The following is a 24,074-nucleotide window of genomic DNA, read 5'->3' as shown; positions in this document are numbered from 1 at the left end:
CCCCCCCGGCCTGCGCCCCTGGCTGGGGCCCTGGGAGGGGGAGTTCCAGGCCCCCAGTCCCCTCTGTCCCCCCTGTCCCCCCACTGCCCCCCGCCCCTCATCGGGGACCCCGCGTGCCCCCAGGCCCTCAGTTGACCTTGCCCCCTGCAGGTGAAGGTCACCGTCCTGGCCGACAACGACCCGGGCTCCCGCTTCCACTACCTGGTGGAGCTGCGCACCGGGTGGCGCAGGAGGGCGGCCTGCTCGGGGGAGGTGAGCCAGGGGAGCGCGGGGGAGGAGGTTCCCTGGCCGGCGGCCGCGGGGACAGAATCGAGGGAAACCTCCGTGTCTCCCGTGCCCTCCGAGGCGGTCATCACCCTGTACGGATCGGAGGGGCAGAGCCAGCCGCGGCACCTCTGCAAGCCCGGGGAGAAAGCCTTTGACCGGGGGGCGCTGGACGTCTTCCTGCTGGGGACCCGGGACCCGCTGGGGGACCTGCACGCCCTCCGCCTGTGGCTCCACCCCGCTGCAGGGAGGCCTGCGTGGTGAGTGCATTCCGCGTCGCTCGCTGGGATGCGTTGTTGTTGTTGTTGTTATTATTATTATTATTGCATTAAAGTTTGGCAGTACTAAGGTTTTGAACTCAGGCTTCTACCCTGGCCCCGGTGGTCTGTGATCCTCCTCCCTCTGCCTTCTGTGTGGTTGAGTATGCCCTTCCAAACCTACCCTAGTTTAGTTTTTTTTTTTCCAGTCCCAGGGCCTGAGCACTGTCCTTGGGCTTTTTTCTTAAGGTTAGAGCTCTGCCACTTGAGCCTCAGCACTACTTGGGCTTTTCTATGTATGTGGTACTAAGGGATCGAACCCTGGTCTTTGTGCATGCTAGGCGAGCACTCTACCACTAGGCCAAACTCCTGGCCTCGTTTGTTCGTTTGTTTTTGAAATAGGTCTCTTTGACTTGCTTGTTTTTGCTGTGTTCTGCCTAGAACACAAGCTCAAGCTCTGCCTCCCAAGTAGAGTATGCAGGTGGACGCCACTTCATCCCACACCCAAGATCACTTCTTTGCACAGAGCCCTCGGTTCACACCCACTTTCCTAATGTGACCATCTTCACCGCAGGTACATCAGCCAAGTGATTGTCAGTGACATGGCTAGAAGGAAGAAGTGGCACTTCCTGTGCCATTGCTGGCTGGCCACAGACCTAGGGGACTTCCAGTGTGACCGGGTTTTCATGCCAGCCTCAAGGAGGGAGCTCCTTTCCTTTAGGTACAGTTGAAAAATCACACTCCAACCCCCCCCCCCCTGCGCTGGGATTTGAACTGCTGGCCTAGCTTGCTTGCTCAGCCTTGCTCACCCTCCACTTAGCTTCTTGCCTGTTATTTTTCATCTGGGAGACTTTGACCTTCAACTCTCCAGATCTGGGATTATAGGCTTGAGCCACCAGAGCCTGCCTAAAGTTTTTCTAGCAGTACTAGGGGATTTGAACTGAAGGTCTTGCACTGGCTAGACCTTCGACAGCTGACAGCTGTACCTGCAGCCCTCTGCAGCACTCTCAGTAGTGAATACTGACCTGATGTTTAGGAAAACATACCTAGCTACCTAGTATCTTTCCCTCTGACTGGTTTTTTGGTTCAATGATACTGAGTTCTTTGCTTATCTTTCCTGGGAAACAAAATGAGTGTCTTCATAAAACCACCCAAAGACAAAAAAGAGAAAAGGAAGAAATAAAGGTGGAACTATTTCTTCCAGAGCCTGACTTTTCTTTTAAAAACTATACTTAATCTCTCCTCGATTGTTTCTTTTCTCTTTTGTGACAGTAGTTGGGGTTTCCACCAAGCAAGACTAAGGACTGGGTACCAGTGCCCCATGTCTATAATCCCAGCTACTTGAAAGGCTAGAACGCAGGAGAATGGAAGGCCAACCCAGACAGGAAAGTTGACAAGATCCCCTCTCCATTGTGGTCATGTGGGAGGTCAAAACTGGAAGAATCACAGCTGTAGCCCATCCCAGGAAGGAGAGTTTAAAAAAAATATATACATACATATATATATACATATATGTATGTGTGTATGTGTGTATACATATATATATATATATTTCAGTTAATGTAATAGCCAGTAATAAAAGAAGAGTAATAAAGGCTTCCTCCATACAAGAAAAGCTCAGGACCCCAGGCAAGAGACCTTTGATGTGCTTATCTGCTCATTTGGTGGGATTCATTTTTCTCCAATATTTTCCTGCTTACGTCTATCTTCCTCTTCTGTGGATAGAATTCCTTTTTTTTTTCTTTTGCCAGTCCTGGGGCTTGAACTCAGGGCTGAGCACTCTCCTTAGCTTTTTCAAGGCTAGATTCTACCATTTGAGCCACAGCACCACTTCTGGCTTTTTCTGTGTATGTGGTACCAAGGATTCAAACCCAGGTCTTCGTGCATGTTAGGCACACGCTCTACCACTAGGCCAAACTCCCAGCCTCCTATTATAAGATTTTTTTTTAAAGAATCTACTTTTTCTTTCAGTACTGAGTTTTGAACTCAGGTCAGTACATCTGTTATTCAGGTACTCCATGACTTGAGCCATACCTCCAACCTTTTTGCTTCAGTTAATTTTCAGTTTGAGTCTCGTAAAGGACTGGAAGCATGGCTCAGGTAGTTAAGTACTTACCTAGCAAGCACAGAGTCCCAAGCTCAAGCCCGGCACCACCAAGGAAAAAACAACTGTATTATCTAACAGTCTCTCCACAGAGGTGTTGAACGGAGACTGAAGAGTAGCTATTGTTTGTTACCGGACACACTTCATTGGTCTAGAGTGTTTTCAGAATGATCCATCATGTCTCCCTTGCTCTGGTTTCTCCTCTTAGACACCTGTTCTCCTCCACCATCGTGGAGAGGTTCACGCAGGACCACCTGTGGCTCTCCCTTGTCGCCCGACATCCCTGGAGTCAGTTTACAAGACTGCAGCGGCTCACCTGCTGCACGACGCTGCTCCTCTATGACATGGTCATCAACGTCATGTTCTGGAGGATGGAAGGCCCCACGGCCGAGAGGGACCAGCAAAGTACGGCTGTGTCCACTTGGGTGTTGTCTGTCGTATGTAAGGCTTCCACTGGAGCCCCTGTCCCTCATTTCAAGGTTAGAAATGGAACAGTAGTAGAGGGTGGCAGCCCTCGTATGTAATCCCGGCCCTGAAGAGACTCAGGCAAGAGGATCAAGAGTTCACAAAGTCAGCCTGGGCTATGAGGGCAGATGCTGTCCCCGCCACCCTCCCTAAAATCGGGCCTGGCCTAGTGGTAGAGTGATTGCCTAGCATGCACAAAGACCTGAGTTCAATTCCTCAGTACCACATACGTAGAAAAAAAAAAGCCGGAAATGGTGCTGAGGCTCAAGTGGTAGAGCTCTAGCCTTGAGAAAGGCCAAGGACAGTGCTCAGGCCCTGAGTTCAAACCTCAGGGCTGGCAAAAAAAAAAAAAAAGGCCAAACAATGGATACATAGGCGGATGAAAGAAAAGAAAATATCAATCAATCAATCATGGCATGCATTTGCATTTTCTCCATTCTTCTGACCTTATTCTACCTTAACCAATCATTCATTCAAAAGCAAAACAGTCTTTGGAACACGTTAGGAGGTTTACTGCCATGAGCATTTTCTAACCCTAGATAAGTTCCTAAAAGTTAAACCTGAGATCACCCGTAGTGATCATAATGGTTGAGTGACAGGGCGGCGGTGGTGGTGGTGGTGGTGGTGGTGATCGTGACAGGATGGTTGAGTGACAGGGCGATGGTGGTGGTGGTGGTGGTGGTGATCGTGACAGGATGGTTGAGTGATGGGCGATGGTGATGGTGGTGGTGGTGGTGGTGATCGTGACAGGATGGTTGAGTGACAGGGCGATGGTGGTGGTGGTGGTGGTGGTGGTGATCGTGACAGGATGGTTGAGTGACAGGGCGATGGTGGTGGTGGTGGTGGTGGTGGTGATCGTGACAGGATGGTTGAGTGATGGGCGATGGTGATGGTGGTGGTGGTGGTGGTGATCGTGACAGGATGCTCTCTTTCAGTGGGCCCACTTGCTGTGACCTGGCTGGAGGTGCTCATCAGCATCCAGACTGCTGTCATCCTTCTCCCCGCCCATCTGGTCATCAGACAGCTTTCCCTGTGGATTCAGCCACGAGAAACTCTGCCCCCGCTTCCTCCCGTCCCAGCCTCCTGCCTTCCATCTGCTGCCTGGGAGCCGTGCTCCACCACCGATGTCACGGAGGTAAGCGAGGCTTCGGGGTGTACAGGTAAAGGATGTTCCTTTCCCTGGGTCTTGGAGAGAAGCCACAGAAGCGACTTCCTGGGAGACTTTCCCACTAATTCCACCCCCACGCTGTGACCAATCATACCGCAGCTCCCCCGTGACTAGCAGGCGTCCCTGGAACTAGATGTGAAGCAGTACCTGCTACTCTGAGGCTGTTGGACTGTTTGACTTTGAGCAAACAATTCCTTTTCCTTGTATGGAAATGGGTTGGAAGCCACTGGCAAGTGGCCACTTTCTGAAAACGGAGGGAGAAAATGAGATCCACGTCTTTTTTCCCATGAGTGTGCCCCTGACAAGAGGAACGGCCTTCCACTGTGTACCTGCCTCCCATCCTGTGCCAAAATAACACATGCTGGCTTTTCTCCTCGTGGGTCCTTGCTAGGAATTGAAGGAAACTGTGGGATTTCTGCTCAGGAGAGACACACGCCTGCTTGCCGAGTGTGAGCCATTACTACAGAGCTCCCATGACATGAACCAGCTGGTGGCGCTTTTATTCAGGATCATTTCTTCTCATGTGGAGGAACAAGGCTGTTACCTGCAGGCAGAACCCCACAGGCCAAGTGGTAAAGTCCACCTCCATGCTTTCGAGCAAATGCAGCACTTCCTTTTCTTTCCTTTAGGCTTTCCGTATGGAGTGGAGAGTGTTGAGCCCTCTTGACGGCGTCCAGACCATATGTAGTGAGACAGGATAGAGCAAAGATAAAAGATCCTCACATTCGGGGCTGGGAGCATGGCCTAGTGGTAGAGTGCTTGCCTGGCATGCACAAAGCCCTGGGTTTGAGTCCCCAGAACCACATACACAGAAAAGCCAGAAGTGGTGCTGTGGCTTAAGTGGCAACCTTGAGCAAAAGTGCCAGGCCCCAAGTTCAAGCCCCAGAACAGAAAAAAAAAAAAATCCTCACATTCCATCTGGTAAAGACTTGAAACATCACACTTTTCCAGCATGGTAAAGGGATATAATTTATGGATTTCTGAATATAACCAAAGCATTTGGGGGTACTTAGTAACATACACTGGGTGTGCTCTGCCAAAGAGGCTCAGATTTAAAAAGTCTTGACATCAAGAGTTAATAATTTTATTTGCCTTTTTTTTTTCTTTTTTTTTTTTGCCGGTCCTGGGCTTGAGCTCAGGGCCTGAGCACTGTCCTTGGACTTTCTCGAGGCTAGAGCTCTACCACTTGAGCCTCACTCAGTACCACTTCCAGTTTTTTTCTGTGTATGTGGTACCGAGGAATCGAACCCAGGTCTTCGTGCATGCGAGGCAAGCAAAGAATTAATAATTTTAAAACAGATATGTTGCTGGTGGCTCATCCCTGTAATCCTAGCTACTCAGAAGGCTGAGATTTGAGTATCGCAGTTTGAAGCCATCCCAGGAAGGAAAGAATGTGAGACACTTACTCGAATTAACCACCATAAAAGTGGCATGTGTTCTAGCGGCACTGTGGCTTGAAGTGGTAGAGTACTAGCCTTGAGCAAAAGAGCTCAAGGACAGTGCCTAGGCTCTGAATTCAAGCTCCATGACCAACCACACACACACACACACACAAATTTTAAAACTAGATGCCAAGCACTCGTGGCTCACATGTGTAATCGTAACTATTCAGGAGCTGAGTTCTGAGGATCATGGTTCAAAGCCAGCTTGAAGAAGTAAAGTCTTATCTCTAGCCTTTGAAAAGCTAGAAATGGAGGTATGGCTCAAGTGATATAGTATCAACCATGAGAAGAAAAAGCCAACTGAGAGTATGAGGCCCTGAGTTCAAGCCCCAGTATAGGTACAAAATGTAAAATAACTTTACAATTGTAAAAATTCCTTCTGGAATTGATTTGTGCTGAATGAATGCTACTTATTGATTCCTTCTACTCATGAGTGTGTTTCACACCTGAACTGTTTTCAGTGGTATCAGAAAACCAGCATCATTTCCACTATTACCTGCTCAGAGTACTGCAGAGGCTGACATCCCACCTTGGCACACTGACCGTCACTCAGGGTCACCAGCCCTGCAACTTCCAGGAAGCAGCCAGCCAGCTTCAAAACCTCCAAGAACTCCTGGAGACACGGGTCCTTCCCATGGAGCAGGGGGCCTCCAGGTAATAGCCCACACGCTGTCCCAGAGACTGGAGCCCATCTCTCTCGGCATTGAGTATGACGTTATCTCTTCAACCTTTCTTCTTCAGGGAGGCAACGAGTTTCCCTATCCTGAGCCCAGAAGCAGGAAAGAAGTCCAGCTGTGTTTGTCTGCACACACTGTGTACAGCCATCTGCTGGCTCCTTCTAGGTGTCACTAGCTTGGCTTCCGCTTTTTTTACAGCGCTGTATAGCTTGGACCTGAACAAAGACCAAGCCACCAGCTGGGCGGTTTCAATGATGCTGTCGGTGCTTCAAGATACCTTCATCAGCCAGCCAGTAAAGGTGTGCAGGACGGGAAGGGCCTGGTGGCTGTGCGCAGCTCGGGAAACTGAGCTCCATGGGCATCAATCTAAGCTATCTAATGGGTGTGACCACTTGACAGTGAGTAAATCAGTATGCAGTGACCGTTGTTACGGATGTGTGTAAGTTAACGAAAGCTGGTAGACTGAGAACGTGCTTAAGAAGAACATGCAGGGTAGAATAGCTCGTGCCTGTCATCCTCGTTACTCAAGAGGCTGAGATCAAGGGATTGCAGTTTAAGCCAGCTCAGGCATAAAAGTCTAATCTCCAATTAACCAGCAAAAAGTTGCAAGTAGAGGGGCTGGGAGTTTGGCGTAGTGGTAGAGTGCTTGCCTAGCATGCACAAAAGCCTGGATTCAATTCCTCGTTACCACGTACATAGAAAAAAGCCGGAAGTGGTGCTGAGGTTCAAGTGGTAGAGCTCTAGCCTTGAGAAAGTCCAAGGACAGGGCTCAGGCCCTGAGCTCAAGCCCAGGACTGGCAAAAAAAAATGTTGGAAGTGGAGCTGTGGCTCAAGTGATAGTGCACCCAGGGGAGAAAGCAATATCACCCCACGAATCTCTGAAGAACTTTGTTCCCCTTCATACAAATATAAGCAGGGCCATTTGTTTCCCTAATATATACTTTAACTCTTACGATTCCATGACACTTTTTTTGGCAGGGGATAGGGAAATTTAATCCTGAGGTATTGAAACATCTAGCTGTCCTAGCTCAAGTCTCCATTAAAGATCTTTTAAAAACATGGCTATGTTACTGTAGAACTCACACAAGAGTTTAATCTTTCCTTCCCAACCAACTTAAGAACCTCAGACTAAAAATACGACTACTAACAGACTGTTTAAGTACCCTTTCAGATACCCGTATGTAAACAATAATGATTGTGATGGGTTAATTCGGTATTGGAACCCAGGACTGAAAGGTGTCGTTAGGCTCATCACTTGTGACTTCCCTGGCTAGGTGATCTTCTTCACGTTACTGTCGTCACTGCTGGTGAGCAGGATGCCATGGCTTAACCAAGAAAAAGAGCAACAGACCGAGAGGATCTTGGCACTTTGGGGTAAGTCACCTGATCTCAGCCACCCTCTTAGTAAAGAGAAAATCACAACAGCGGAATCCTAGCCAGCTCCGTGACTGGGGCCATCACCCGCGCCCACCTTGTGTCTCTTCAGCCATTGCTGCTCGTGCTGCATCTTAGATGCACCCTTCTCTCAGTGCTGCAGTGCTTGCTGTATTCCAGCCCTCCCTCCCCATTGCTCTCCCTTCTGAGCCCCAGATGCTGTTGCTCACTGCTCTCCGTGTCTGAGAGCTTCAGGTGTCAAACTCAACTGATGGCCCCATGAATCTACTTCTCTGTATTGTCACACTTTAGTCAAGCATGTCACTGCTCTCTAAAGGAATCCAAGCAACCCCAAGCACCTCTTTTCTTATCATGTCCTGGTACCAAGCCTGAGGGAGGCCCTGCTCTAAAACACTGACCAGAAACCATTTGCACCACCTGGAGGAAAGCCACACACAAAATGGTAGGCCAAAAATTCAGTTGCAAAAAAAAAATTAGTGCAGTATCTGTGTCATGTAAAACAATGCATTTGTTAACTAGGAGAAACAAGGAGCGATACCATCACGGCAGTATCTACAGTACATGTGAAGGTGATCACTTGTTGCTTAAACTGAGCAGTGACTCAGTGCTGGGTGTCCTGTTGGTTTGGAGACTTAACAAATGGACAATCTTACCTGAAATTGTGTGTGTGTGTGTGTGTGTGTGTGTGTGTGTGTGTGTGTGTGTGTGTGTGTGTGTGTTTATGATACTAGGGGCTTGAACCCTTAGTTTTTTCCACTCAGACTCCACTTGTGCCACAGCTCTACTTGTGTTTTTTGGAGGCTAACTGGGGATAAGAATCTCATGTCTAGCAAGGCGAATGTCTCTTATCTCCAATTAATCCCCAGAAAACCAGAATCAGCACTATGGTTCAAGGGGTAGGGCGGTAGCTTTGAACTGAAGCGCTCAGGGACAACGCCCAGACCCAGAGTTCAAGTCCTCTGACCAGAACAAACAAAGAAAAGAATCTCATGCCCAGCTTGGCTATTTCATGATCCTTAGTCTCAGCCTCCCAAATAGCTAGGATTCCAAGTGTGAGCTACTGACTTCTTTCTTGCCTTTATTTCATTTCTTCATGCATCATGAATTGTTTCTATCTACAGGCAATTTTTTTTCTTGCCTTTGTCCATCAGAGCTGTAATCTGTGCTTCAAGACAAATGTTAGGCTGGAACATAGCTTCAAAATAGAGCCCCAGAAACATGAAACCAAACCTCTGACTTCTTAGATTTATTTGCTTATTTTTTTTTAGTGATTGTGTCCGTTGACCCATATACACTGGCAAGCTTAATGTCTTAACTCTAATTCTAATTCCTCTCTCTCTCCCATCTTCCTTTCATCCCCTCCCCTTGACTTGGATGTCTCTAGATTCTTCTGCTTAGAGTAGTTGGCAGTCCTGCAGCACTGCCATGTTCTGGAATCCTCAGAAAAGCAGACGGTGAATCTGAATTTTAACAAAACTCTCAAATGATACATATTGTGCATATTAAAACTGACTGTAGTGTTCCAAGTGGGAACCACAACCAGGACAAAGGGAGACGTCAGAGGGAAGTACTTAGAAACTTCTGTGGGAACTTGGCAGCATACTGGAATGCCTTTTTAATCTTGAAAGCAAGGGCTGTAGATGTCACTCAGCGGTAGTGCTTGATGACATGCACAAGGCCCTGGGTTCAATGCTCGGCACCAAAAAGGGGACGGGAGGGGCTCCTCAGCTATTCCTCCTGTTCCATGCCTCATCCCAGCAGGAGGGAGGCCAAGGCAGGAGAGTTGCCAGTTCACGGCAGGCTGGAAATACATAGCAAGACACTGTCTCGAAGGTGCATTGTCTTGATTGATTGATTGATTCATTGATTGAGCCAGTCCTGGGGCTTAAACTCAGAGCCTAGGCACTGCCCCTGAACACTTTTGCTCAAGGCTAGTACTTGAGCCCCAGCACCACTTCTGGGTGTTTCTGTGTATATGGTACTAAAGAATTGAACCCAGGACTTCTTGCATGCTAGGCAAGTACTCTATCACTAGGCCAAACTCCCCGGTCTGCATTGTGATAGTGTTGGGACTCAAACCAGGGTCTTCTAGGCAAGTGCTCTATCACTCAGCCACAGCCCCAGTCCCACAGTTTGTATTTAACGCACTTCTATTGTACTTCATTTTCTAGTCAATAATGTTTTATTGTATTTTATGAAGGTCTTAGACTCCAATAAATTAGAATCTAAAATTCTAAAAATGGGTCCCTTATCATAGGCAGTTGAGAAGTCCTATTTTGTATCCTTATCAAGCAGCAGGAGAGTCTCGCCATAGATGTTCAACACATATTAGACAACCACTTAATCTAACATCTCTTTGGCTGTATTTGAAATTCTGATAGCAAAATGTTCTTCATCATTGTCTGGCTCAAGAGATAAGAATAATCCCATTTACAAAGCCCCAGTGGTGAATAGGCCAGCCGAGAACCAAAAGAGAACCTGGAAAAAGAAGAAACTCATGAAGCGGACGGGGGATGTGTTGGGTAAGGAGAGGACATGGCCTCGTGCTGACTGGCAGCACATTCTCCTGGAGGGCAGGTGGAGGGGGAATAAAACAAAAAAAAATGGAAGAGGGGAAAAGAAGCCAGTGTGGGCAGTTATCTCCAATTAGCCACCCCAAAACGGGAAATGCAAGTGTGGCTTCAATGGTAGAGCACTAGCCTTTAGCAAAAAAAAGATAATGGATGGCCTCCAGTCCCTGAGTTCAAGGCCCAGTACTGGCTCATCTTTTCCAGCTGCCAGATGTGCTCTTCCTACCTACTTCCTAGGACCAAGGAAAACTGGAAATGCTTTGGAAAACAAGTGCTGGATGACTGCTTCAACATATTTAACGCAATATTGGATTCCCTGGGTCAAATTCTGATTTAATCATGTCTTCCTTTCTTGTGAACACAGCTAATCAGGAGAAAATGGAAGCAAAAAAATTATCAGACCTAAAACAGGGGCCAGGGGCCAGGAGTTTGCCCTGGTGGTAGAGTGCTTGCCTAGCATGCACGAAGAGCCGGATTCTATTCCTTGGTAACACATACATAGAAAAAGCCAGGAGTGGGGCTGTAACTCAAGTGGTAGAGCAGCACTAGCCTTGAGAAAGCCCAAAGACAGTGCTTAGGCACTGAACTCAAGCCCCAGGACTGGCAAAAAGAAAAGAAAAAATGGGAAGTAGGACTGAGACTCCAGGGGTAGGGCGGTAGCTTTGAGCTTAAGAGCTTCTTTTTTTTGGTTTTGTTTTATTTTTGTTGGTCGTAGGGCTTGAACTCTGGGCCTGGGCATTGTCCCTGAGTTCTTTAGCTCAAGGCTACTGCTCTACCCCTTGAGCCACAGTTTTCTGGTGGTTTATTAGAAGTAAGAGTCTCACAGACTTTAGGGCCTAAGCCGGCTATGAACCATGATCCTCAGATCTCAGCCTCTTGAGTAGCTAAGATTACAGGTATGAGCATTGTGCCCAGCCTTTTATGTGGGATTTTTATGAATTTTCAGTATTAATTTCTGACTAGTGGTGGAATCATTCTAGGTACAAAATACATAGATATGTATGTATATGTACATACTTATGTATGTAAATATGTATATGCACATTTTTCTAATTAGTTTGAACCACATGAAATTGCCAATTTTGGACTGTTTATTTGTGAGTGTAGGCCTAGATAAAAATGAAGAAAAATACATAAAGGATTTCCAAGTAACTACTAAACTATGATTTCTCTTCCTTTCTAAACTAGTACAAACCCTCTTCTTTATACTATTGATGACTACAATCTACTCTTCAAAGAACTCCAATAGATTTTTCCTCCATCAAGCTATCTGGAAGAGTTTTTCTTATGGTTTCTCAGAAATCAAGCTTCTCGAGGACTTCTACCCCTGGGCCAGTCGTACTCTTCTTCCCAGCCTGTATGGGGATTATAGAGGTAAGGAGGACAGTCTGGGCAAATGAGGGAGGTTGAGTTACTTTTTTTTGTTTTGTTTTTGCTAGTTCTACGGCTTGAGCTCAGGGCCTGGGCACTGTCCTTGAGCTTCTTTGCTCAAGGCTACCATTCTACCACTTGAGCCATAGGGCCACTTTCTGGCTTTTTCTATTACTGTAGTACTAAAGGAATTGAACCCAGGACTTTATGCATGCTAGGCAAGCACTCTACTACCAAGTCACATTCCCAGCCCTAGAGTTAATTTTTCAAACATTCATAAACTAGAAAAAAGTCAGCCACCTTTTCAAGACGGCTACCCCTCTGTGAATAATCCACAAGCCTATTTTTCTGCACCTCCCTAAAAATGTTCGTTCAGCTTAGCACTGGTAGCTAATACCTGTAACCCTAGTGACTGAAGAGGCTGAAATCTGAGGCTTGAGGTTCAAAGACAGCCTGGACAGGAAAAGCTAGAAGACTCTTTATTTCCAATTAACTACCAAAAAACAAGACAAAAAAAACCATCTGGGAGTGGAGGAGCCTTGGCTCCAATGATAGAAGTGATGAAAAGTAGTAAGAATAGACACTAACACTCATAAGAAATCATTACTATCTCAGTCCTAGACCCAAGCTGCTCACCCACAGGCAGTCTTCAGCCAAGTTTGCTGAGATTTGAGGGATCACGGATTATGTGCATGTGGAGAAAACCTGACTGTTTCTGCAGTTACTCATGGTGAGCCATGGCATAGCCTCGAAATCATAACACTTGGCCATAAATGGTGAAAAACTACAAATATTGTTGTGTATTTTACTTTGTCTTGTATCTGAGAATCTGCTGCATGGCCATGTCCTGCTTTATAACCTGTCCTTTGTTAATCCTATGGCTACCAATAGTCTTATAAATACTCAATTTCACACATGTACAAATATATCTGTATGCTAAATACTTTGAAAATATTTTGTAGATCACAGCATATCTCTTTTGATTAAAAAAAAAAAAAGTATTGCGGGCTGGGAGTTTGGCCTAGTGGTAGAGTGCTTGCCTAGCATGCATGAAGAGTTGGGTTCAATCCCTTGGTACCACATACATGGTAAAAAGCCAGAAGTGGTGCTGTGGCTCAAGTGGTAGAGTGCCAGTGTTGAGAAAGCCCAAGGACAGTGCTCAGGCCCTGAGTTCAAGCCCCAGGACTGGCAAAAATAAATAAATAAATGAAAATAAAAGTATTGCCAGGTCACTCTTAGTTCTTGTGCACATACAGTTCTATTAGCAAGCAGAGTTTAAACAGGCTTAATTTGCTTGTTGGATTCATAGATGTTTTTATATATTAAGAGCTTTTAGCTATAGCTATATTGGATGGTTTATTTTTTCTTTTCTTTTTTTTTTTTTTTGCCAGTCCTGGGCTTAAGCTTAGGGCCTGAACACTGTCCTTGGACTTTCTCAAGGCTAGAGCTCTACCACTTGAGCCTCAGCACCATTTCCAGCTTTTTTCTATGTATGTGGTACCGAGGATTCAAACCCGGGTCTTCATGCATGCAAGGCAAGCACTCTACCACAAGTCCAAACTCTTGGCCCTGTAGCTATAGACTTGAGTAAACACAGATTAGCCCATAACAAATTAATGATAGTTTTGTGATGTTTCCTTCCTAAAAGTCTGATATGTTTTTCCTTTTTTTTTTCCTTGTCATGGGGCTTGAACTTATCACTTTGATCCACAGCTCCATTTCCAGTTTTCCGATTGTTAACTGGAGATAAGAGTCTCATGGACTTTCCTGCCTGGGCAGGTTTTGAGCCACACTTCTCAGATCTCAGCCTCCTGAGTTGCTAGCATTATAGGAAGAAGCCACCAGCACCCAGCTAAGGAAGCAATTTTTAAAGTCGGTGTCTCTTTTCCCACTAGGGTTTATTACTGATGGGAACTCCTTCCTTTTGGGCAATGTTCTGCTCCGGCAGATTCGCAGTCCTACGGCTACACTCCTCCCAGTTTCTCTCAAAGACCAAGTGACACCACCTGACCCGCATCGGGAGGATAGAGAGAACTACGGGGTTGGCTGGGGCCCTCCGGACCCAAACAAGACAGAGGCAGGCAGCATTTGGCATTACCAGGATCAGCGGACACTGGGTGGCTCTACCATCCGAGGAGAATTTGCCTCTTATGCAGGAGGAGGCTATGCTGTGCGCCTCGGGAGGAACTTGAGCTCCGCAGCGCGGTGAGCACAAACTCCTGCTTCTCTCTCGCAGGGCACAGGACACTTGGGATTCAGGACCCATTTGAGTAGTTGTGACCACTGGAATAATCCTACTCTGTTGCCTGTAACACTTGTGGATACTTTCACTTTAGACTTCTTAGGAAATATACCTTTTAGTCTACAGAGGCCTTGCTCTAATTCAAGCTACAAGTATCTCTTAAGGGGATTTTCAAAATTCTCTCTGGAAAAAGAGACATGAGTTTCAGCTCTAGCCGCGGTTGAACTCCACTAACTCTAGCGCTAGTCTTCCGATACTAAAACCTACTGTGTCCTTGTGAGCTGTGATGCACAGCCACCCAAAGCCCAAATGCCAAAGGTGCCAGACATAAGGATTGGTTTAGCATATGAATTCAGAGATTTTGTCATTATGAATAAGGAATCAAAAAATTAAAATGAAGCCAGACAAGATGTAATCCCAGCTACTCAGAAGGCTGAGATCTGAGGATCAAGGTTCAAAGCCAGCCCGGCACTACAAAGCCTACAGAGCCCCAAAGCCCAAAGCCGTGAGACTCTTATCTCCGATTAATCACTAGAAAATGGCAAGTGGGGCCATGGCTCAAGGTTAGGTTGGTAGCCTTGAGCTCATGGACCAGAGTTCAAGCCCCATGACCCACAAAAAAAAATTAAAATGATACCCTCTTGACATTTACAAATTTCAAGAGACATTTATCAATTGTATTTGTTTGGTTTTTGGGGGGTTTTTTTGGTGGCTCACGTCTGTAGTCCTAGCTAGTTGGAAGGCTGAGATTGGGAGGGTTGTGATTGGAGGTCAGCTTGCACAGGAAATGGGGGGAAAGCTGGGCCTGGTGGCATGTGTCTGTGATGCTAATGATTTCAGCAAGCCAAAAAATAGGAGGATCACATCCAGACAGGTATCAAAGCAGGAAGCAAGACCCTATTCAGAAATCACCAGCACTGTGCTCTACCCTGGCAAAAGCAAAACCCTGAGTTCAAACCCCAGTGCCACAAAAGGAAAATGTACAGCAAGAAATTACTCAAATAATCAACCAATGACCTTCATATTCCTCCCTCTTAAAACCCAGTAGCTGTGGTTTAGAGTATTTGATGTTTTATAGAAAATGAATTCTACCTCAGAACTTAAATATCTTTCCCTAAATGTTTAACCTTGATGTAGATTCTTTTGTGAAAAGGGAAAAAAGAGGAGGCTGACAAAATGTTTTACAGGAAAACTAGTTTGGGGGATGTGGCTTCTTACTGGTTTGTGACAATGACACTGGAAACGGTGGGGTACTTTCTCCTTTGTGCTGAAGGGAAGGGAGGAAATGGCTATCTTTGTCCTCTCTTCTGTTTCCCAGAGTCCTCCAGCACCTAGAGCAGAGGCACTGGCTGGACCGACGCACCAAAGGCCTCTTCGTGGAATTTGTAGTCTTTAATGCTAACGTGAATCTGTTCTGTGTAGTGACTCTGCTTTTGGAATCCAACCATGTGGGTATGAAAGTCTTTGCTCTCCTCCCTGTGTCCGCTGGGGCATTCACTAAAAGGCATGAGTTCACTGAAGTTATTATGGGAGTATTTTATAACTCAAATATACCAGGTGGTGATGGCTCATGCCTGTAATCCATCTGAGGATCACAGTTCAAAGCCAGCCAGGGAAGAAAAATCCCTAAGACTCTTAAGTCCAATTAACCACCCAAAAGCCAGAAGTAAAGGTATGGATCAAGTGGTAAAGCGCCAGCCTGGAGCAAAAAAAGCCAAAAAAGTGAGTAAGGGTTCAAGCCCCAGTACCAGCGCGCGCGCACACACACACACACACACACACACACACACACACACACACACACACTCAAATGGAAAAAGTTTGAACAAATGATTAACCGGGCTTAATTGTAGCTTTCAGCTTTAGTACTTGTGGGAGGATGGGGATTTAGCTTTCTCATACCCACCTGGATCCCCATCATGCACAACCTTCCACCCTTGTTTGGTTGGTTGTTGGCCTCTATCTTCCTAGCATTTTATAAGGGATTGGATGAAACTAGGACATTCCATCTCCACTTTCTATCTCAATCCAACTTCCTCCTCCTCCTCCTCTTCCTCCTATTCCATCACCGCCTCCTCCTCCTCCTGCTGCTCCTCCTGCTCTTCCTCTTCCTCCTCCTCATCCTCCTCCTGTCCAAGAAACTCGTATCTCCAACAAACTACTGAAAAAAGCCAGAAGTAGAGCTGTGGCTCAGGTGGTTAAGCAAAAGCAGCTCAGGGACAGTGTCTAGGCTCACAGTTCAAGCCCCAGGACCAGCAAAAGCAAACAACAAAAGCAACAGAAGGAAAATCTCGATCTCAAGGACTAGCTATGTGGAGTAAGATCTTGTTTTATTTTGGTGCCAGTACTAGGGCTTGAACTCAGGGCCTGGGCACTGTCCCTAACCTTTGTTGCTCTAAAGCTAGTGCTACTATTTGACTCACAGGCTCCATTTCCAGCTTTTCTGGTGCTTAAATCAGAGAGAAGGATCTCTAGGGCTTTCCTGCCTGGACCAGCTTCAGCGATCCTCAGACCTCAGCCTCCTGAGCACTTAGGATTACAGCCGTGAGCCACCAGCGCCATACTTAATTTCTCTCCACCCCATATGTACTTTACCTATAAGAGTATTTGGGATTTACTTGAGACTTGATAAAATTTAATTTTTTTGGAGGTACTGGGTCTGAGCTCAGCGTTCTTCCACTGGAGCCGTGCACCCAGTCCTCTTACCTTTTTTAGGAACTCAAATTTTTGCCCAGGGCTGCCCTCAAACCTCCGGCTTCGCTGGGGTTCCAGGCACCTAATCTGCACACCCAGCCTGCTGATTGAAATGGGATCTCACTAAGTCTTTACCTAGACTGGCCTTGAGCCCTGATCCTGACGGCCGCTTCCTGGCCAGCTGCCGCTAACTGTGCTTCCACAGTGAGCTCGTGGGCCTTGGTGAAGGTCATGTGCACAAGATCTTTCAAGATTTTAGAAACTTTCTCACTGTTCGTATGGGTGGAATCTGACACATTTTAGCTCATCCTTATCTAAACATCTACTTCCGGGATATTAACGGTTTAGCCTTTTACCTCTGCAGTCATTCGAATTTGCAAAAAGCAGGTGTTATGCCATTGAGACTTGGTGTAGATCCAATCCACTGTATTTCCTCTCCCTCTCCTGGCTTTGTGACGTTGACATCCCAGTCACTGCCTGCACAGGTCACTGGAGGCACAGGGCAGCTTTTCAGGAAATGCTGGATGTGGTGTTCGAGGCCCTGGGCACTTAGGACTCAGAAGTGACAGGTTATTTCGAGGAAGGGTAAGTGTTAGGCACGCTGGACTCCAGCTGTTCTGTTACTCTCAGGTGCTCTCTTCAGCTCTGTAAGACTGGACAGTTTAACTTCCCTTCAGACATCGGAGAAGGGTTTCACCTGGATGCTCGCCTTCCAAGCCACCCACTATCTCCTCGTCTGTTACTACACCTTCAAACAGGTGAGCTGGAAACCAGGCATGACAAATGCCTGAGAACATCACTGTGACCTGTGACTAGAATTGGGCTGGTATTTTGTTAGAAGACGACTAGTTTTCCAAGTGGAATAGCTCATCCATTTCTTATAGGTTAAAGAATTCAGCCTGAGCCAGGCTCAATGGCTCACTCCAACTTTTGTGCCAACTTTTGTGCAAGCATTTTTGTGTGTGGGGGGGTCATGGGACTTGAACTCAGTCTGGGCGCTGTCTTTGAGCTCTTCAGCTCAAGGCTACCACCCTACCCTTGAGCCAAGCCCCACTTCCTGTTTTCTAGAGGTTAATTAGAGATAAGAGTCCCAGGTCCTTTTGTGCCAGGCTGGCTTTGAGCCTCGATCCTCAGATCCCAGCCTCCTGAGTAGCTAGGATGACAGGCGTGAGCCACCGCCCGGCTTGCAAGCAGCATTTCCAAGACAAGAAGTGCTCCACACAGAGGAGGCCAGCACCAGCAGGTCCAGCGCGAATTGCCATGTTGGGCTGCGTGCTTTGCCCTTGGTAGTCAGAACACATCTCAGGGCCAGCCCCGCTCCCTCCGTGAGACAACGAGGTGGCCATGGCGTCTGTGTTTAGGGCTGTCGGATGACACGGCAGAAGTGGAGGTTCTTCACGAGAAAGAGGAACCTTCTGGACCTGAGCGTCGTCGCCATCAGCATCAGCATCTTGGCGCTCGACATGAAGCGCATTTCTCTACATAAGAAAATCATGGCACAGTACCACCATGACCCAGACAGGTAAGAGGGGCTGGGAACATGGGACAGTCCCACCCCACGTCTACTTTCTCCATAATACACAGGCATTCGCACCCTGCCCGTCCTTTCCTCACTGCCTGACCAGACCTCTGTGTAACGCTGAGTTAGAAGAGAAGTTGCGCTAATGTCAACAGCAGAGAAAACCAGAGAGCATTTCTAGTGGGGAATACACTGAAAAGTTGGGCTTTTCTAGTGCTTGTCAAAGATAATCGAATAAACACCTCACAGACCAAGGCCTGGAACTGATCATCTCTTGTACTGTGGCAAAGCATGAAGAGACAAGATGAAGATTTCCGTCAAAATATATAGCCCATCTCTAACTGCGAAGGGGCTTTCATTCAGGTAGGGGTGTTCTTGGCTCTCTCCTGTGCCAAGAGCCATTTGGAATATTGGTAACATTCTTGCCATACACAGTTATCAACACAGAGAAACCACACGTGCACAGCCAACAAGGGACATGTGCCTGCCCTCCTGTGGAGTGAATGAGTTCACAAACGTCTACATCCCGGGGGCTCCTCACCCCTGAACACACTAACAGATGCTTGGTGCCCCTTTGGGTTTTCTCTGGTCTTTGCTGTGGGGAGGAGTATCTGTTACTGCCAGAGGCCAACAGCTGGGCCTGCTCACCCCTATAAACTCTGCCTTGGCAGAGTCCCTGCAGGCTTTCATGGGGCAGTGAAGACAAGCCAAGAATTATGACTGGGTGCCAGCTTGCTCCTGTCTAGGGAGAGTCTTCAAATGATCTGGTTGCTGACACATAAAATTATGAATCTGTCCCCCAACAAAAACTTCAAGTGCTACACACACCCGTCACCTCCATTTACCCATCAATCCACGCTCAACACTGATAGTTTCCCTACCAACCAACTCAGGTTGGCAGCATCACAGGAACATGGACTGGCACGACGGTGGCACAGTCCATCCAGTTCAGTCCTCTCCTCTGGAGAGGAGAGGCCAGGTCCCACCGCCACAATAAAGGAGGCTGGGCATGCTTTCGGGATGAATCGAGAGGAAAGTGACGGGCTAGAGATGACCTCTCAAGGTTTCTTCAGGGTAGGGCCCTGTGAATATCGTATCCACGAGGAAAGCAGACCTCCTCAGAAGGGTCGGGCCTCAGAGCCACCGCCCTCGGGGAGCACGGGCACCGCACACGACAATCGCCATCCGTTCTCGTTGGTGACAGGTTCGTCAGCTTCTCCGAGGCACTCCGTGTGAGCTGCGCTCTCTCTCACCTCATGGGCTTCCTGGTTCTGTTGGCGACTGTTCAGCTATGGAACCTGCTCCTCCATAACCCCAGGCTGAGGGTGATCAGCACCTCGCTGAGCAAAGCCTGGGAGGAGGTGGTGGGCTTCCTGCTGGTCATCCTTCTCCTCCTGAGCAGCTATGCCATGACGGTGAGCGCCCAGGCCGGGCGGTCATCCCCCCCCCCTGGCCCCCAAGCACTGTGCTCTTGGAATCCCATCTCTTCCCTCAGAAAAGGGTCGCTGTGGGGAGAACCACCCGTTCAAGCTGGCGGTCACTCTTGGGTCATGGAGTAAGAAAGCTGACCTAGTTCTGTTCTGTCCTGTCACGGGCATAACACACGCCCAGACAGCTGTCTGGGATGAGACTCAGGTCACGGTGTTATCAAGTGTAGTCATTTGGGTTAAATCAAGCACCCCGGGATGGGGGAGACTCACTTGGCCCCACTGGCCCTTCTCCTGTCCAGTTTAACCTGCTGTTTGGATGGAGCATCTCGGACTACCGGACTTTCTTCAGGTCTGCCGTGACTGTTGTTGGCCTCCTGATGGGAATTTCTCACCACGAAAAGGTAAAATGAAAAATCCTGAAGTTTCTTGCACAGCTATTTTGTTTCTCTTTTCTTTCTGCTGGTTCTGGGGTTAAACTCAAGAGCCTCTCCTGTCCACCAATTGGCAAGCACGCTGGTTCTCTACCACTTGGATCTCACACGTCCATCTGCCTGGGCTGGCTCCAAACGTTGATTTTCAGATCTCAGCTTGAGTAGTAAGAACTTTTCGGCACAACAAATTTTAGTTCAGAAGTGGATTCGAGTCCCAAATTATATAGTTTGATCAACTACGCACCCTATATACTTCTCTTCCAACTAACAAAATCTCAGAACAAGATACGGCTCAAGTGGTAGAGTGCTCGCCATGAAGAAAAAGGATGTGGGAGAATGAGTTCAAGATCCAGTACCAGCACATAGAAAAAAATAGCCAGGCCAGACACCAGTTGCTCATGACTGTAATTGAAACTACTTAAGAGGCTGAGATCTGAGGATCACAGTTTAAAGCCAGCCAGGGCAAGAAAGTCTGTGTAAGTCTTATCTCCAATTAATCACCAAGAAAGATATGGAGCTGCAGCTCAAATGCTAGAGTGGTAGCCTTGAGAACAAAAATCTCAGGACAGTACCTAAGTACTGAGTTCAAGCCCTAGGACCAACACAAAGAATGTTAAAGAGGTGGGATTTAGCTCTGCGGAACAGCATTTGCCTGTCAAGTAAAAGGCCCTGAGTTTGGTCCCCAACTCTGCAAAAAAATAAAAATTTTAAAAAATCGCCAAATTAAAGCTGGGCGCGGTGGCTCACCCTGTAATCCTAGCTGCTCAGGAGGCTGAGATCGGAGGATCAAGGTTCAAAACCAGCCCAGGCACAAAAGGACCTGAGACTCTTATCTCCTCTAGAAAACAGGAAGTGGGGCTTGGCTCTAGAGTAGGGTGGTAGCCTTGAGCTGAAGAGCTCAGAGACAGTGCCCAGGCCATGTTCAAGCCCCATGACCCCCCCACACACACACAAAAAAAAAAAGCCAAATTTTTTGGTCAATCCAGATGTTGTGAGCTACTGGTACCTGTCTTTTAATTATACCAATAATCCTAGCTGCTCCAGAAGCTGAAATCTGGATCACAGTTTGAAGCCAGCCAGGGCAGAAAAGTTTGCTAGTATCCATCTCCAAAATAATCAACAAAAAGCAGGGCTGGGGGCCAGGAGTATGGCCTAGTGGTGGAGTGCTTACCTGGCATGTTTGAAGCCCTGAGTTCAATACCTTGATAACACATACACAGAAAAAGCCTGAAGTGGTGCTGTGGCTCAAGTGGCAAAGCGCTAGCCTTGTGCAAAAAGTGCTCAATGACAGTGCCCAGGGCCTGAGTCTAAGCTCCATCACTGGCACCAAAAAAAGGGGCAGGGCTGGAAGGCATAGCTGGAGTGCTACAGTGTGTGCCTGAGCTCAATATCGCTAAAACATAAAATAACAAAGGGCAATGGAGAAAGACCCAAAAGCATAGAAAACCAGTTGTCCTGGTGTTTGTACTCATATTGTGAACCTCACACATGTTCTACCCCTGAGCTACAGTCTAGTCAAAAGCCAGTTTTCTATGACTTACCTTTTGTTGCAAGGTTCTTGTGCTTAGAAAATTTTCAGAGATCAGTTCTTTCATGACTGATGTATACATTTTTCCATATGCATTTGTAGTCCTTGAGGCTTCCAGGCTTAGGTGTTTTCCAGAGTTGCAAAATTCATAAAGGATGTGAAGCCCGGGTTCGATTCCTCAGTATCACATACACAGAAAAAAGCCAGAAGTGGTGCTGTGGCTCAACTGGTACAGTGCTAGCCTTGAGAAAGCCCAAGGACAGTGCTCAGGCCCTGAGTTGTGGCCCAGGACTGGCCAAACAAACAAAAAACTGTATTAGTGTCCTTTGAGAACTTCTATCCACATTAAAGAAATATATATGTATGTATATATTTTAGTATTTTGCCTAATTCCCAACAGACAGCAGTGTTTGCTCATAAACGTACTCCACTGGGTTGTAAGCGGCCTTCCATCTTCCAGGTTATTGACCTACACCCAGTCCTGGGCACCTTTCTCATCCTCAGCCATGTCATCTTAATGGTACTTGTGATCATTAATCTTTTTGTGTCTGCCATTCTCATTGCCTTTGGAAAGGAAAGAAAGTCCCTTCAGGTAAGGAACTGTAACACTTTTTTTTAACCACTAGGTTAAGAATCTGCATTAAGATTACAGCCATGGGGAGGGATATCGCTTGGGTGGAGGAGGGGCCTGCTTTGTGTGCAGACCTGCCCAATTTGTGCCCAACTCCAACTAAGGTGATAGGTAAATTCAAACACTGTGCTGTAACCCTATTGGCTATCTGCGTGTGGCTGGAGCTGGCTGTGGTCCCTCTGCGTATGTAACTATCCCATTGGCCACCTGTGTGCAGCCAGGTTTGGCCATATGGGTTTTGCCCTTAAAAACCCAGTGTGAGAGCCGCTGGGGTCACAGTGTCAGCTCCCGAGTCTGCACTGGGTCCCTGGCCAGTCAGTTCACCATCGACTTCCCCAATAAATTCACCTTTTCATCTGAAAAAAAAATTACAGCCAATAATCCTAGCACTCAGGTGGTTAGGAAAGAAAAAAGGTTGAAACAGGAGAACCAGATTTTCAGGCCAGCCTGGGTGGGGCACATAGCAGGGCCTTCTCAAGACACCCTGTCCCCAAACAGCAATACTACAGACGCAGAATGCACAGTATCAGTCTTGTCATTCAACAGTTTTCTGCCAACTATTTTCCTAAAACAATGTGCCAACACGTTATATTCTATAGCCACACGGTACCATCAATAGTTGGCTCTTGGCCATTAGCAGAAACACTCCAGTATTTGATGGTAGTTTTCAGTGCTTTTGCTGTAGTAACAACTTCAATGTTCCACTTTTTCTCTGAACTCAGAAAGAAGCTGCACTGACAGATATGTTGCTAAAGAAGGTCTCAAATCTGTTAGGAATCCGTCAACACCAGAACGGCTCAGCTGGAGTCCTGACAATGGGCCCTGACTCAAGTCTTAAGCGTCTTTCCCTCACCAAAGAGACCAGGTGCTTTCTCTCACTGGCTGGCACTCTACCCATCGAGTCACATCTCCAGAACCAATAAGTAGCTTTGGAAGTCTATTTCTTTTTTTTCTTGGCCAGTGCTGGGGCTTGAACTCAGGGCCTGGGCACTGTCCTTGGACCCTTTTTCTCAAGGCTAGCACTTTGCCACTTGAGCCACACACCACTTCTGGCTTTTCCTATGTGGTGCTGAAGAATGGAACCCAGGGCTTTTTGCATGCTAGACTACACACTGACCCCTGGAATTATTTCCTTTTTTTTTGGTTTTGGAACTTGAATTCTGGGCTTGGGTGTTGTCCTTGAGCTCTTCAGCTCAAAGCTACTGCCCTACCCCTTGAGTCACAGCATCACTTCTGGTTTTCTGTTGGTTAATTGGAGATAAGAGCCTTTAGTGCCTGGGTTGGTTTTGAACCCTGATCCTCAGATCTCAGCCTTCCGAGTAGCAAGGATTACAGGTGTGAGCCACCATGCCTGGCTTGGAATTCTATTTCTTTTTTTTTTTGCCAGTCTTGGGCTTGAGCTCAGGGCCTAAGCACTGTCCTTGGACTTTCTCAAGGTTAGAGCTCTACCACTTGAGCCTCAGAACCATTTCTGGCTTTTTTCTATGTATGTGGTACCAAGGAATCGAACCCGGGTCTTCGTGCATGCTAGGCAAGCACTCTACCACTAGGCCAAACTCCTGGCCCCGAATTCTATTTCTTGACAGCTAAACATCAGTGTCCTATAAATATCTTGTTACCTCTTATATTAGCATGTTAAATATATAAATCTAAATGTTAGAAAATGAAGCTAGGCACTGGTGGTTCACACCTGTAATTCTAGCTACTCCAGATGCTATTTGAGGATTGCAGTTCAAAGCAAGCCTGGGCAGAAAAGTCCTCTTCAGACTCTCATCTCCAAATAACCACTCAAAAACCAGTAGTCCTGTGGCTCAAGTGGCCCTGAGCACAAACAGGCTCAGGGACAGCCCTTCTACCACATTCTGCCCCCCCCCCAAAAAAGGCAA

General features: G+C 47.2%; 1 protein-coding gene across 1 annotated transcript in view; it reads left to right on the top strand.

Annotated features, from left to right (window-relative positions):
- The window catches only part of Pkd1l3 (polycystin 1 like 3, transient receptor potential channel interacting), a 42,190-nt gene extending 19,079 nt beyond the window's left edge, over window positions 1–23,111 (top strand). Inside the window, exons 12-30 of the mRNA XM_090357055.1 lie at window positions 151–252; window positions 346–524; window positions 1,096–1,242; window positions 2,834–3,030; window positions 4,026–4,225; window positions 4,650–4,830; window positions 6,162–6,354; window positions 6,442–6,676; window positions 7,652–7,751; window positions 10,154–10,294; window positions 11,531–11,716; window positions 13,693–13,918; window positions 15,274–15,407; window positions 17,262–17,407; window positions 18,011–18,171; window positions 19,373–19,583; window positions 19,898–19,999; window positions 22,018–22,149; window positions 22,911–23,111. Of these exons, the coding sequence (XP_090213181.1) occupies window positions 151–252; window positions 346–524; window positions 1,096–1,242; window positions 2,834–3,030; window positions 4,026–4,225; window positions 4,650–4,830; window positions 6,162–6,354; window positions 6,442–6,676; window positions 7,652–7,751; window positions 10,154–10,294; window positions 11,531–11,716; window positions 13,693–13,918; window positions 15,274–15,407; window positions 17,262–17,407; window positions 18,011–18,171; window positions 19,373–19,583; window positions 19,898–19,999; window positions 22,018–22,149; window positions 22,911–23,111 (3,174 nt within the window). The remainder of the gene's footprint in view (window positions 1–150; window positions 253–345; window positions 525–1,095; window positions 1,243–2,833; window positions 3,031–4,025; window positions 4,226–4,649; window positions 4,831–6,161; window positions 6,355–6,441; window positions 6,677–7,651; window positions 7,752–10,153; window positions 10,295–11,530; window positions 11,717–13,692; window positions 13,919–15,273; window positions 15,408–17,261; window positions 17,408–18,010; window positions 18,172–19,372; window positions 19,584–19,897; window positions 20,000–22,017; window positions 22,150–22,910) is intronic.
- Window positions 23,112–24,074: the final 963 nt, after the last annotated feature.

This window comes from Megascapheus bottae, chromosome 24 (genome assembly GCF_031878675.1).
Source record: "Megascapheus bottae isolate mThoBot1 chromosome 24, mThoBot2.hap1, whole genome shotgun sequence".
NCBI lineage: Eukaryota > Metazoa > Chordata > Mammalia > Rodentia > Geomyidae > Megascapheus > Megascapheus bottae.
This window is presented reverse-complemented; position numbering and strand designations above follow the sequence as displayed.